Below are 14,624 nucleotides of genomic sequence, written 5' to 3' on the forward strand. Positions count from 1 at the left end.
CTCCAACTCAGAGGCTGGCGTGGATATTACAGTGTCTCGTTAGTCAACGACAACTTATGTGTTGGCTAAAGAGAGGCTGCTCTCATCTATATAAACATGATGGCCCTGGCAGCCATTGCTCACTTCTTTGCTCCAGCCAACTCAAGCACATCACTACAAAATACAAAACCCATACCTTTCGTCACGACCAAAGACCAAAGTCACCATGAAGTTCATCAGCGCTGTTCTGTCTACTTGTCGCGGTCGCTGCTGCAAGCCCGCTGCAGCCCCGAGGCAACCTCGATCCCGACTGCTACTTGGCGGGAGACGAATGCGATGAAGACGGGAATAACTGCCGCAAGGTTCACTGGTGCCATAATGCCGTACGTTCATTCTGTCTCCTCTTATTGCCCGTCTATCCCATCCATGTACACATACTAACCTGTGTCCACATAGCCCACCACCCGCCCATGGAAGGAGAGCGAGTATGACCGCAAGGTCCAAGTGAGTATTCATTCCCTGTCTCAGGTTGTTCCTCATTGTTTGCTTACACCTGGTGCAGGAATGTGCTGGTGGTTGCCTCTCCCAGTATGGGTTGGCCAACCCCGAGCTCAACAAGTGCCTCGAAGCCTGCATGCCCCCGAAACCGAACGCCATGCCCACCTCGACTCCGGCCGCTTAGTGGAAAGTGACGCAGCTAGCCGAGGGTTCGCGAAGGACAGGCCAGGGCCATGGATTTGAGCCAGCATCGGGAACTTGATCGTCAGATGACTGCCGCCTAGGCTCCGCTGCTTCTCCAGGCACTTGTTCTATCCTCTCTGTCATCCCCTTATTACCTCTGCGCGGAGTCCCCAATAAACCTTCTTGCTTCCTGCCCACAAGTCCCTCGCCTCGAGGGGAGATCCGTTGTGTTCTTATGCAGGACGCAGCAGTTTCTGGGTATGACGAGTCGAGCCAATGGATTTCAACACATAATAACCAATCATGACCGTCTTTGGCACGATCAAATGTGGTCGTTCGTAAACTAATAAGATTTGCTATATGCGCGGCAGCTCAACTGAGAAAGCCGATGCATAAAAAAACAGGGAGGCGTATCCCTGAAGGACGGTTAATATAAAGCATAAATCCTTTAATCATGGCCTTGCATGGACTCCATCCGCGATGCACTCAATCCCTCGGCAACTCCCACCTGTATACGTTATAATTGCATATGACGTACTTCGTATTACATCCACTATTGACCAGCAGCTAATACTGCATTAAGACCCAAACCTTTGCCTCTTCTTGCTTGGAGAGAAACATGCGATGACCCAAAGGAATCAAGGGAAGCTCCGAATGCCCAATGGACGGACGCTGAAAGTATTCTGTTAACCGAAAGGGGTGGCCTTGTTGGGTTTGATTGGTCGTCGCCAGAGAGTCCCCCGGGGAGCATAAATCGAAAGTCATTGCAGCGACATAGACTGATCGTGTGCTTCGAGTCTTGCAACAACTTCATGTACTATGAGATGGCCAGGCAAGACAAAACGAGTTGTTGGCTGTCACCAAGATTTGCCACATCCTCCCTCCTCCGAGTAAGGGCCGAACCTTCTTGTAGGCCCCAGCAATGAAGGTATAGAGCTGAGTTTGCAAAAGATGGAGGAAGGGGCCCTTTGGAAGCCGAGTCTCATAGTTTCAAGGGAGCGCTTGTCAGCGAAACACGTCGTTCTGCTGTGAAAGGGAGTGATTGTCGACGCCATGCTGTGCTGCGTACTGGCATGGCCAGTCTCTTGAGGCTTGGGGCTGCTGCTCAGGCTCGGCCATCTGTCCGGCCTGTGAGGCTCCGGCCCAAGATTGTCCCGAGACAGCCTGGTCCGGCCCCTCCACGGCTGAAACAACGCTATTTGTCCGCTCGACGACGTAGAGTCGCTGTCTTCCGCAGCCGTCGCAGGCACTGTTTGTGCCCTCGTCGGTCAGGAGGCGCAGCTGGCGCTTGCACGAGGAGACGGAGCGTCCGAGGCTGGTGGCGACCTGCTCGAGCTTGCGGCCGTCACGGAGCTCGATGCAGAGGCGGATCTGGACGCAGGCGGACCAGCGTGAGCCTCCCTGCAGAGACAAGGGGATTTCCTCAAAGGGCAGCTTGGGGATGCGGTCGACCATTCGCAGATGCAGCACCTCTTGACGGCACTGGTCTCTGGACTTGCCGAGGTGCTTGGCGACGAGCTCCAGCTCAAGCCCCTGGGAGAGCACGTAGAAGAGGGTCTGCAGATTGTCGAGGGTCCACTCGCCGCCGCATTGGCAGGGTCTTTGCTCGGGCCTGCTGGCCCCCGGCTGCGGAGTGATGCAGTTGTAGAGCAAGAAGGTTATGCTGGGCAGCCACATGCGCCGCAACTCTGGCTGGGGTCGGCCGTCGGTGAGCCTGGGGGCAAAGGACCGGCTTCGACTGGGGTCCACGGCCGCGGCCGGGTCGTGATGGGGAAGAGACGGCCAGGGCGCCATGTCCCTGGGCTCTGGCTGTTTGTCTGATATCGTCAGCCCGGAGGAGGCGACAGCTGTGTGTGTGTAGTGTGTACAATGGAAGAGACGAGTTTGTACGTCACGGCGGATATGGGCAATCGAGTCGTCCCGCTTCGGCGTGGGACGAGAAGCAAGGCAAGACTGGCCTCACCGGCGACCTGTTGCGGCGCAGCTCCCACGTGATGCGGAAGAACTACGGAGCGCTGCTGTGTAACCATCATGGGCGCGGAGATTGTCGATACACGCTTGTGTTTGGATGTGATGGGATGGATGGATGGATGGCTGGGATGGATGGCTGGATGTTGTTGGTACTGGGAGCGTCTGCTTACCATTGACCTGCCATCCAAACGCCCGAGGTTCCTCAGTGGGTTGGCGCGGGCCGCTTCGGCTCCATCCGCACGGTCGGTCCGGGGAGGGCCCGAGGCCACGAGGTCTTTAGACAGAGCTTAGGGTGGAACTCGGCTGGACCAGTCATGGACTCATGGTTTAATAGCAGCGGTAGCCCTCGAGCTGAAACATGCCGCTTGCCCATTTTCACTACTGGTGCGGGTCCTCGCTTCTCCGGCGTCCGGAGCACTTTTGCATAAGCCATAATAATGCATATCATATGTCTTCGAGTCTTGGCCCTTGGGCTTTCTCGTCACTCGTCAGTCTTTCTCGTCTACCTTCCTCCCTTGCTGTCCAACAAGCCCAGACGATTGCCAGTCGGCGGTACAGTCTGCGTCGAAATGCAGCTGCTCGTGACCGCGAACATGTGCCTGACCGGCCAAATCCCAACCACATACTCATAAGGCTTGATTGCATTTGGTGGTGGTTCCCGGAGAAAGATTGCCGGCCCATGGCTTCGCACCCCACAGATCCACGGCAGAGTATCGTGACGAGCGATTGTGCTGAGCATCGTCATGGATGAATAATACGTGGTTACGGTATTGGATAAGTTACAGCAAGTTCGCGCCCACCAGTCACGAGGCTGACAAAGCAGAGGCCAGGATCGCCCCCGTAGGCGACGGGCAGGAAGAACAAACTATTATTAATACTATCTTCTAATTAGGCCAGTGGTTGTCTTTGCCACTGTGCATGCAGGGGTGCTGACTTTTGCACGTGACCTTTACCTGTCCGTAGTCAAACTCTTCGACGACTTCGAACATCCGCTGAGTCTGACAGCCATCGGCCGGCAGCTCGTGCTCGCAAGCCCCATGGTGTCATCGAGATGAGGGACAGGAGAATATACAAGAGGATGAGTTGCCAAGAGCATGGAACCGCTGGACAGGCGACGACACGGCATCCCTGCCGAGCATCGACAACGGCAACAGTCCACACAAATCTCCGTCGTGTGCTTGGATCTGGAACTTCAGCCTCAGACCGATGCCATGCATTGTCCCCCCGAAGCTTATCTGCTTCCCTTGCACCCCGTGCTCTAGCGTCCCGCTACCACAGGCTCTTGTGACTCGGGGGGGTGGGCCTGAGTGTCTCTGAAAGCTATTTTCGGCTGGTGCTTACATCAAGGCCTTGGATCTTTCATGTCTTGCAGTGTCTTGGAGCTGCATGTGTCGCCACCCGCCAAAGGAGCCTGCCCCTTGAATTCCTACTTCGTCGTTGAGTGGAACGAGAGCCTTTCTTCAACTCGAGGGAACCGGCCCATTTGTCTCTTGAAAGCCCATCGCGACGGCTCCGAAAGGGGCTCTTCAAGTGACTGGGCCTATGTTATGGGTGGCTTGATCGGCCAACGTGCACGTCCCAAAGCATGCGAGATGTCGTCGAGTCTGAGTTCAAGCACATACGTAACAGCTCACGATATATCACAGGCACTCAAAAGTACAAGCTGATTGAGGACAGATCGCCCTAGACAGCACGTTATTTCTTGCCAGCGTCACGCGTTTACTGACGAAGCGACAGCCTTGTCAATTGACCACACATAAGAACATTGGGTCCAATAACCAAACAACCAGCCAAGGGCCCCAGCCAAGGGCCCCAGCCCCGTGACAGTACTGTAGTATTATACATTATACAGCGCACTGCACCAGGTCGAGGCCTAATGCACACCTCGGGTGCATAAACTGCCATGACGTATCCCTATTGTAGCGCCTACAGATAAGGGTCCATCACCCATCAACCGCCATGTCTGGCGGCATCCCCACTAACCGTTGCCTACCCTATATGATACACCATTTGTTGTTCTTGGAAAACAGCACCTTGCCAAAGACCACCTGCTCCTGACGCGGCTGTTCTCGATCCCTCCCATTCAACCCCACTCTCTTGGAGTTGCTTCTCAACAGGGCGGCGTACCTGTCGTCTTCTCCATCCGCATCACTGTCGAGAAGGGACTCGTCGTCCGAGTCCGTGTCCTCACATACCTTGGCGCCGTCTTGACCGCCGTGACCAACTGCATCCTCTCCCTCCTCGGGCTCCGCGCCCTTGTACATCTGCTCCGAGTCCGAGTCCGAGTTCGTATCCGCCCAGTCACTGTTGTCGCCGTTCTGATCATCCTCCTCGGCATCATCCTCCGCACCGTGGTAGTCGACTTCTTCCTCGTCGGAGCCATCGTCCCGGTCTTCCTCGTCTTCCTCTTCCTCTTCATCGTCTTCATCATTCTCGCCACCTCCAAAGCACGTGCCGTTCGCATTGTTCCGCTCTTCCTCCGCCTCATCATCCTCCTGCCAACCACCCCCCGTCTCACTTTCGTCACTACCGTCTTCGTCACACCTCTCCTCTCCCCAATCCATGACTTCGACCTTGGCTAGACACAGATGGCGAAGCTGCCTGACTCCGTCGCTGCTCACTCCTCTCAAGTCGCCAAAGACAGCCGCGAGCGGCCCGTCACGCTCGTCACCGGGGGCAGCTATCATCACAAGGGCCTGTCGGTTTCCCTCATCGCCGAGCTTGTCGAGCTGAGCCGTGTCTTCCGGCCTCGCAATCAACGATACGCGATACTGAAACCACTTTTGCGCCTTCTCTCGCACGTAGAACCGGCCAGCCCGGATCAAGGAGGGGTCGAGAGAGTGCAGCATAATCCCAGGATATCCCACAAGGAGCCCTAGAGCATTGTCTGGACACGGGGACCCTTGGCTATATACGATGGATGCCCGCTCCTGCCACGGTTCGTACGACAAGTTGGGGCTCCAGCTCGACACCGTCCCGGACTGACCTAGGAATGACTGCGGTGCCCAGCGGAACCCATCCGTGGATAGACGGGGCAGTTCGTTAAATATGAGACACTTATTGAACTTGCCGATCATGCAGAGCATCCGCTGCATTCGCTTCTCGCATACCCGCCTTATTTCGGCCAGTCTTTCTTCCTCCGGCATTTGCGTAAGCGATATAGAGGAATACCTACTCTTAATTCCCAAGAGCGGCCCGGGATCTAGGCGCAACAGGGTGGCCAGGCAGACCGTCTCGTCATCGAGGTTGGTTGTCAGCCGGTTCTTGGCAACCGGCATCAGCGCCTCGAATAGTCCATCGACGCCAGGGACATCGGCCTCGCTTCCAAAGATGAGACCAATGGACAACAGCGTGAGCAGGCCGTGGCTGACACGGTGCCAGAAGCCGGGGCTAGGCCGGCTCTTGTCCCGCTGGCGAATCTCCTCCTCCTCCAGCTCGGGCAGGGCCAAGGCCCCATCACTAAATTGGAAGAAGAGCTGCTGCGCCATAATGCCCTCCTGTAGCGTCCAGAGGCGGCCCTGCCAGTTAGACACGACAAGCCGGGCCGCACGGTCGCAGATGCTACTTGACACGGCGAGCTGCTCGACGCGGTTGTCAAGCACGAGAACCCGGTCTGCCGCCTCGTAGATTGCCCGCATCTGCTTGATGGCCTTGCTACGTAGGTCCTTATGCTCCTCCGCCACCGGCACGCACAACGTGTCCATCCAGAACCCAACCGGCTGTCTGCGGGGGTTCCGGGGGCTGTGGCGCTTCCAAGGCCCGAACATGGTCCACGGGGACTGGTCGTCTCTTCGCGGGACCGAGTAGAGCTCCGTTACTTTGGCTTGGATGTGTTGCAGCTGGCATCGAGGAAGCGCGTTGCGGTCCGGGTTTCCTTTGCCGTCGGACCATCTAAGGTCTTGTGGTTAGTGGCAGTAAGTGGCTGGTTACGCTCGAGGTCGACTTACACGTGCGAGATAGCGACAAAGGGCATATTCTCCCGGTATTGAACTACCTGCAAACCCTCGTGGTCCGACCATCTGGCCAGCGGAATCCCCCCTTTCCGGATGATTTTGACACTAGAGGACGGCATGTCCCACGACTCGCACGCGCAGGGCTCCGACGCGTGGGCGACTTGGTATTGGGCGCTATCGGCAATCCTACCGCGACAGACGGTCGTCTCGCACTCTTTATGGTTCTCGAAGGCGCGAGGAAAGGGTATCGAGCCGACAAAGACGAGAAAGTCGACTTCTACCCCTTTAAGCATCTTAGTGATCAAGGCCTTACACCAATGCGAGCGCTCCATCCTCGCCTGCAGGACCCAGTCCACGCCCCAGCTCTGCATCATTCGGTCGCCAACTGGAGCGTATAGGTCGTCCGAGACGCGCCGGATGGTATACCCTAGCGCCCCGATGGATAGTGCGATGTTCGGCCAGGAAGCTGTCACGGGGCCGTCTGGATGCTGCTCGGCGAGAAAATGTCGAAACGCCTGCAAAGGGCCGCGGAGCGTGTTTCGCATTATGTCTAGGACCTCTCTGATGGCGCCTAGAATCTGCCACCGGCGCCTAGTCCCTTTATGAGAGCCTGAGGCATCCCGCCACTTATCCAGATACGTATTTAGGCCCGTAGAGGTCACGATACCCTCTTTGCGGTTTATAAACTCCCCCGCGTTGATAGGCAGGCCGACTATCTGGAACACTTTGCTTAGGCACCCGAAGTAGAGCCAGGTCTGGAAAAATGCCTGGTAGTTCTCCGGGGGCAGTCGCGTAAAGGTCCATGTGCGCAGGTCCGTCTCCATTCCTTGTCGTCGAGGATACCTCGAGAACTCGCCATCATCAACAAAGTCGGTGCCTACATAGGGCACCTTGGGCGGTTGGGCGCCTTGAGGGAAGGGTAGGTGGTCCATATTCAGTCCTCTGGGAGGAAACAGGAATAAGAGGCGGGTGTACGTGGTCAGGGAACTGGTAAAGCAGACAACGTCTCCCGAGACACTGCCTCGGCAGTTGGCAGCACACAGTTTCTTCAACTACTACTAGCTCTGCCCGGGTCAAGGTTGCATGACAAATGCTCTGAACCCTCACTCGGTTCCGGAGTGTTTCCTTCTTTGTCTGGCTCTGCATGAGACCAATCTAGCTAGCGCTCTTATACATAAGCTATCCTATCCAATTCAACAAGCCAATCAACATGGCACCGATGGCCTACAGCCTCACCCACCCAGCACCGCCAAATCATATCCCGGGGCGGACCGCTAGGCAACAGGCGAGACGCGTGGACGCTGACTTTTCGGCCAAGCCAACTCGAGTTGTTCTCCAGTCGTCCATCGAGCTGTGGCCGTTAGCCTCGACTGCATGCAGAACCAACCCCTTGATGCTCCCTGCCTGGACGCGGATTCGTGTGCTGGTGGCCGCGTGATGCCCGGCAAGGTCAAGGCTGCATTGGCTTCACCCACAGTTGGGCGACACGTCCGTAAAGTCACATTCACTGGTGAGACATCCCAAGAGAGATGGCGAGGCGGCCTTACCACACCCTGACCGGGGGCTTTCTCAGCTATCAAGTCTTGCACCGTGGTTGTGTTGACGGCCGGCCCATCGCATACGAAGCAATCCGCTAGCACCACGTCAATGACATGATTATCTAGCGACTAGGTGATTTGATGGCAAGAGGAGGGCGAGAAGAAACGATAAATCTCCCGGCTTCCCCGCAATGCCACCTTGTAAACCAGGACCAAGCCAGTCAACACAATCGGAAAGCAAGGCCATCTTCATTTATCTTTATCCAAATCAACAATGGGCACCCTCGAGTGGACCGCGTATTCGAAGCTCAAGAGCATTTACAATGGTGGCGACAGCAAGGTTACGGCTGCTCTGCAGAAAGCCGGCAGCAGCGTCCCCCGGCGCGAGGCCATCTATCGTCAGCGGCATCAAGAATGCAAGGCGTGAGTTCACAACCCCGTTCCTCACTGCGGTGCATAAGCAGGTGCTTACCCGCCTAAAAAAAGGATAACCGAGTTCTGCCAGACCCAGGTCCTCAACGCATCTGGCAAGGACATGCAGGCGTGGCAGAAGGAGACAAACCTTTGGCTGGGCCGCCAGAGCAAGCTCGAGCGCGAGTGGAACGGGCTTGTGAACAAGCTGGATGATTTGCCTCTTCCCGACAGAGAGAAGAAGAACGGAAAATACGTCGACATCCACTATTACTGATCATGTTCATATCTGGCCCTTGGGCAGAGGGGGACGACGAGCAAGGGGCCAAGACGTAGCGGTTGATAGTGCCTATTTCCCAGGTCTTGCAAATCTATTCGTCAGCATGGCCGTTTATCCGTGAAGTCGAGCGTCTAGGCCGGTCCATCGCCAGCCCCTCTTTCTGCATGCACCTCGTACGCGGTTGTTAATGCCTCATTGTCGCTCGACGGGCGTCGATGGTGAGTGAGGCTGAGCGGGGAGCTGGGAGCGCGAAGCGCGAGACAGAAGTGCACATTGACACGGGCTAGGCGCTCCAGGGAGTCCAGGCCAGGTATGTTATATATGATATATCAATATTTATATCCATGGACGGGCTTTGATGGCGCAGGCGGATAACCGGCATGCTTGCTATGTGAGCCTGCTCTATTCCAGCAACCGCGCGAGTCGCGGCATGTGCGGGCCGGGCAGGGTCCTTGTGCCACGGCCTGGGCCCGACGTGATGGACCCGGCCGCGCCGGTTCCGGAGCTCCGCCTTCCGGCACCGACCCCGCCAGAGCGGAGCAACTTGCCCCGACACATTCCGAGAGAGCTCCGAGTTCCCGCCCTGCTGGCTGGCCTACGAATACCACTCTACCGAACCAGTCTACGGTTAGCCAAGGCGTAGCGCCAATACTAAAATTTATGTGCTTACATCCCTTGCGCCATGTACCAGACTCTTCACTCGCTTGACGTACGAAGGCTATTCATAATAAGTATGTATATAAATATGGTACATCAAGCGTCCTAATGACATAGCTTATTATACCGTAATCCATAAAGGCGTATCTCCCTCAATACTTTTTGTAGTCTGGAACAAGCTGTTGCCCCCACCGAGAATGGTGGTACGGATAAGCAATGGTGAACGGGGATTTAACATTATGAATTTGGAACATAAATGGTAGGGCATTTGGGCGTAGCAAATTGAGTATTGCATATGGTCTACGCATTCTGCCTTAAGCATGCATCAAATCGTTTATCCGAGGGCGCTATACTATACCAACGTGTTCTATAATGGTTTAAGGCGGGATAATCGGTTCCGTCATACTTGGCCAGCTGTTGTATGCAAGCCTGATTGGTATATTTTTGCCTTTTATTGGGCCATTGTATTGAATTTAAACCGGCATACCGAACGTTGCCCGTAATTCAATTCGTTAGCCATGCCAAGTTCATCCGTATTTTGACGGGTCCTTCCACTGGTGTTTTGCCTCCCGGCGGCCATAAAGCTTGTGTCGCCACCTGGACTATTTCTGCAAGGTCTAAAATAACCCCTTGCTTCCAGTTCTCCTGGCTCGGTGATAACCCAAAATCGAATCCTGATCGCCAGAGAAAATCAAGTTGCGACAGCACAGCTCCCACGGGATTTTCGGCTTCTGGCACCTAGTCATAGATTATGGCGAAGTACTCTTGGTCTCGTTTTATTTCATGTCGAACCTTGTCAATGAGCATCGCGCGAGGCTCCATGCATCGTCGAAGTTGGAGACTTCAAGCAGAGGGGGAACAATTGCCCGCTCTGCTTTGGTTCCATCCACAGGTTCGGCTGGTCGATGAGAGGGTTATTATCTGACTGAAGAAGAATTAACCACCCATTACGGCGAGATTGGGGAAATCCTCACTCAGCTTAACCAAGGGTATTGGATAGCCAGAGTCGAGGATTCGGGGTGAAGGAAGTGGACGAGGCTAATGGTGGGAGGGGTGGGGGGGGTGCTGAGCCCAACGAGGGCTCGAAAATGATCAACGAGGTAACCTCTTCTAGTTTCTACAACTATGTTAGAAACCGCGGCGGTCGATGGATCAAGGTGATGGTGAAAGGGGAGCAGGACGAAGATGTTGTGCAAGTGGGGGTCTGCTCGTCATTTGTCGAGCGTGGCCACGACGGCGGTGAGCTGCACGTTGCCTGGCGCTTAGGGCATTCGGCTTGTTGATTTTCTGTTTTTTGTTCTCTTTTCAAGTGAACCTCTTGAGGCAGTGTGCATAACGAGTCGTGTATTTGTCCTGTCGGCGTCGGAGAGAAGCAAACAGGGCCATGGTGGAGGACTAACATAGCAAGAGACGGGCAACAGCGTGCCTTGGACCGCTTAAGAGGTCAACAGCGACCATCTTGGAGATGTCAAGAATGGGCTCTCTTAAACATACTTGCAAGATCTGCAACGGCTGGTTGTGCCTGCCGCCTTACTTCGTGGATCCATGGCACTATCCCTGCCATCTATACCTCCGAGCCCACTAATGCCCTCACTATCCAGACCACCAAAAGCGACAGCACCTCTTGCCCGAATCGGTGGGCATAGCAGCGCTTTTTGGACCTAATCTGTATTTCGTCTTCGTTGCAGACAGGAGTGACCATCAAGAAGGAGGGCAGTGGGCAAGTAATGAGACATCCCGCCCACGTGGTGAGTTTGGACCAACTGCCCTTCGATCCCCCGAACTTGTCGTAAAAGATTGCTCTATCCAGATATGACCAACATGAATTTCTGGAAGGAGGGGAGGCGTACTTGCAATTCTGCAGTCCGAGAAACACGCTCAGCACTACCATCAGCAGGCACCCCAAACAAGTCCTTGTGATATACCACCGAGTTGGCCAATCTCGCTGACGCTTGTGAGAAGATCCGACACGAGGCTTTAGTAGTCATTGATGCGAGAATCAAGACATTGGTGAATCACACATTGGTCATCGTGATTAGGAGCCGGACACGCAAAATAACACGCGTGCTTGAGTTAAATTCCGAAGCTCTGGGTGCAACTCTTCGATCCCGTAGATTATCCCTGCCTCGTCCTCGCATGCACGGGAAATCTCCAACACTTTTGCACAACGTACAGGGTGCATCTTCCGTGATATTTTAATCCCTGTCTAGGCCGTCTTTAGCTCCATCAGGCGCCTTCATCAAGTGCCTCTTCCCAACGTGGAATCATTTCTTGGAGCTTGTGCTGCGTTCCAGTGGACAGGGTTTGATCCAGGCCCAAGGTCGAATTCATTATCTGGACAACGTTGAGAGTTATATCGGTAGGGCCTCTCAAATGTTAGAGAATGGGAATGGCCTCTTTATATCGAGAGATAATGGGCTCCGTCTGGTTCATATTAAGGCTGATCCTTGGCTGACTGGCCCTCGTTGACTTTGCACCTTCTCGTAGCGTTCCCCGATGGTCCATTGAATGGGCCGGATGCGGTTGCGTGCCACGTCCCAATTTGACTCCATTGGCTATCAGAAGGTTGCTTCTCTTTGCGTAACTTATTGTTGAGTAGCCTCGCCGAAAAGTTGCCGCCTCCTCCTCAATTGTTATCCCTTTCCGGCATCTTAAAGTTATGACTCGGTGACAGTCGTCTGCCTGGAACCCAAGTACCAACTCGATGAATTTGAGACCCTCGTCCTGTTATACTCGGAGGGCCCTTCGAGAGAAAATAAATCAGGGATAATGTTACAGCAATGTGAGTGCGATGTACAACTTTGTGCTAGACCTGATATTCGCGGGCAGTTCCCCAGAACGTAGTTGAAGTTGAGACCAAGGCGTAGTCCGATTGTGATTCTGCTATTAGTTGGGGTTCAGCCATTGGCAACATGACCCCCGATGCATATGGGCGGAGCTTCTACGTGTAACTACGACAACTCTGGGCAAACCACGGATAGATCGTCTTCCAACCTCAAAACTCACGCAGGTGGAAGAGGAAAGGCGACTCGGTCACGGAGGCACTCCCGATTTAGGTGGAAAAAGGTTCAAAGTACTCCAGAGCAGAGAGTCAGATGAAGGACGCAAATGTACCCGGCTCTCTTAAAGGATGATATAGACTGTTTTACTCAATTTTTGAGCTAAGCCTGCTTGATGGATGCAGAGAGGGTCTCGGAGAAGTGCGCAGGACATTCATTCTGCCTGAGAGCTTGCTCAAGAGAGTCCATACGTACGTGTCCACCTGTCCGTATAGTCGGCTCTAGGTGCCCTTATGTGAATACCAGGGAGGTGTACTGTAGTAGCGGGTACGCGTAATGCGGAGAAATAAACTATGTAGCAACACGCCATACCAGAGCAAATGACCATGTACACACACACGGTTATTTTTGTGGACATAACCTGGCTTGGCAGAAAGTCGATACATCACGCATGACGGACTGACGGGCGGCGAAAAGGGGCCATATGCCCGGAAACGGGCGCCTGATAGTGAGTCAGGGACCGACGCAGTGCTGGCCGGTGTTGCTGGACATAGCACGGACAGACCTGCGCTAACCAGTGACGATGACAGAGCTGTTCATTATGCCTTGCGTTTGCTTGAAGCGCCTGGGACCCCCGAACCAACGCTGGCGCTGGCGGGAACGCTTTTGCGAGGACTGGGAGTCTCGCCGCGCGGAACCCTAAGTTGAAATTCAGGCACCACATGCCCCTTTTTTCCGAGTGCCAGAGGGGCATGATGCCAGGAAAAGGCAGCGTCTTCCCTCTTTAGCACTGGGGCCGGGATGCCTGACTCAGTTCGCGGTTTCCGGCTCTGGCATTCGATCTCCACTTGCCCCCATGGAGCCGGTTCCGTGTCGTTACGTACGAATACGCTCAACGACCCAGCCCACCGGGCCAGCAAGCACTGAGCACTGTCCGCCCCCATAATCATGTTTGAATTGTGTCACCGCTCGGGTGCGCGAAGCATAATACCGCTTCTTCGCGAGGGGTCCCTGCAGAGCTGCAATCAGTATATTTCAGGACATGTTGTCGAAATGGTGGATCAATTCCATCACTTCTGGATAGCCGAAAGGACGACTGGGGCGTGTGCCCCTGACGCCTGGGTCAACCCAGACAACGAAGTGAGGTATTTACACATATGCTGTTGCCCATCTGGGTGCCTGGCGGAATAAATGGTGCTCTTTATCCGTGGGTGTGGCTCGCGTTGCGGTGGATTGTGCCATGTGGTTGCACTTGTACCGGGGCCACTTGATATGACCAATTCAGCAGCAACTCGGCAGTCCAGGGAGAAGTTCTCTCGGCAGCTGCTCGAGGCGCTCGTCCAATGTCTGTATCCAAAATGAGAGTGAGTCCCATATCATTAGACTTTGATGGCGCCAGGAACATTCTCAAAATGTCTTCCAGCCCAGCTATCTGGTTATTGACGTTGCATTCCATCCGATTTGGTCTTCAGGGCTTTTATTGGAAGATGTTACCAACCGTATGAACAGAAGCAGACAAGCTTAAGCCGGCTTCGACTTGGTTAGGATGCCGGCTATAGTCTGTAGAGGGTCTGCCCACATACAGACTCCGGAGGCCGACGTTGCACAAACAAAGGCCCGGATCCTGCAATCTGCAGGGGGCTCCGTTCTTGGATATCGGGCCTTGAAAGCCAACCGGCGGTGAAATCTGGCCCGGCCCTCATGGAGGCATTGTCTGCAAAGCACAAACTTTTCGAGTGCATTTCTGACAACGGTGGGTGGTGTGTTGCACGCATCAGACTCGACCGATCATGCAGTCGAAACCTGGCTTGGTGACCTGGCTTGTGAGACATTGTAGGTACTCCCTGCACGTCTGTCTATTAAGAGAATTCAAGGGCACAGGTTGGCTTGCAGAACCAATTGCCCGAGCTGGCCGTGATGTGGAGATGAAACTTTTTCTCCCGGGCGTAATGAAATGCCTGTCGGTGCAAATTTCTCCCGCACTGAAGAGCATGCGGATTCCATGACTGGCTTCGATGGATAGGTAGCTTGGAAGCAGTCGATGAGGGTTTTTCTGGAGCGCACTCGGTGGCTTCTCAACCTCACCGGCTGCAAGATTCAATATTTCGCACCAACCTCGCCCTTGATGAGACAGCAGAGAAAGATTGTTGAGCCC

At 54.6% G+C, this 14,624-nt stretch overlaps 4 protein-coding genes across 4 annotated transcripts; 2 read left to right on the forward strand and 2 right to left on the reverse strand.

Annotated features, from left to right (window-relative positions):
- Nucleotides 1–205: 205 nt before the first annotated feature.
- On the forward strand, nucleotides 206–661 carry HRG_05041 (uncharacterized protein; the record flags this gene model as incomplete). The annotated part of the gene is made up of 4 exons (XM_044863512.1): nucleotides 206–223; nucleotides 267–362; nucleotides 436–483; nucleotides 542–661. The coding sequence occupies 4 exons, from the start codon at nucleotides 206–208 to the stop codon at nucleotides 659–661; spliced, it is 282 nt and encodes a 93-aa protein (XP_044722126.1).
- A 1,004-nt stretch (nucleotides 662–1,665) lies between these two features.
- On the reverse strand, nucleotides 1,666–2,454 carry HRG_05042 (uncharacterized protein; the record flags this gene model as incomplete). The annotated part of the gene is made up of 1 exon (XM_044863513.1): nucleotides 1,666–2,454. The coding sequence occupies one exon, from the start codon at nucleotides 2,452–2,454 to the stop codon at nucleotides 1,666–1,668; it is 789 nt and encodes a 262-aa protein (XP_044722127.1).
- A 2,171-nt stretch (nucleotides 2,455–4,625) lies between these two features.
- Nucleotides 4,626–7,516, reverse strand: HRG_05043 (uncharacterized protein; the record flags this gene model as incomplete). Its single annotated transcript, XM_044863514.1, has 8 exons — nucleotides 4,626–5,126; nucleotides 5,199–5,506; nucleotides 5,807–6,350; nucleotides 6,432–6,522; nucleotides 6,579–6,650; nucleotides 6,720–6,922; nucleotides 6,971–7,162; nucleotides 7,247–7,516. 8 exons carry the CDS (start codon nucleotides 7,514–7,516, stop codon nucleotides 4,626–4,628), a joined length of 2,181 nt encoding a protein of 726 aa, XP_044722128.1.
- Nucleotides 7,517–8,396: 880 nt separating this feature from the next.
- On the forward strand, nucleotides 8,397–8,810 carry HRG_05044 (uncharacterized protein; the record flags this gene model as incomplete). The annotated part of the gene is made up of 2 exons (XM_044863515.1): nucleotides 8,397–8,545; nucleotides 8,609–8,810. The coding sequence occupies 2 exons, from the start codon at nucleotides 8,397–8,399 to the stop codon at nucleotides 8,808–8,810; spliced, it is 351 nt and encodes a 116-aa protein (XP_044722129.1).
- Nucleotides 8,811–14,624: the final 5,814 nt, after the last annotated feature.

This window comes from Hirsutella rhossiliensis (assembly GCF_020360975.1).
Source record: "Hirsutella rhossiliensis strain HR02 chromosome Unknown scaffold00004, whole genome shotgun sequence".
Taxonomy (NCBI): Eukaryota; Fungi; Ascomycota; class Sordariomycetes; order Hypocreales; family Ophiocordycipitaceae; genus Hirsutella; species Hirsutella rhossiliensis.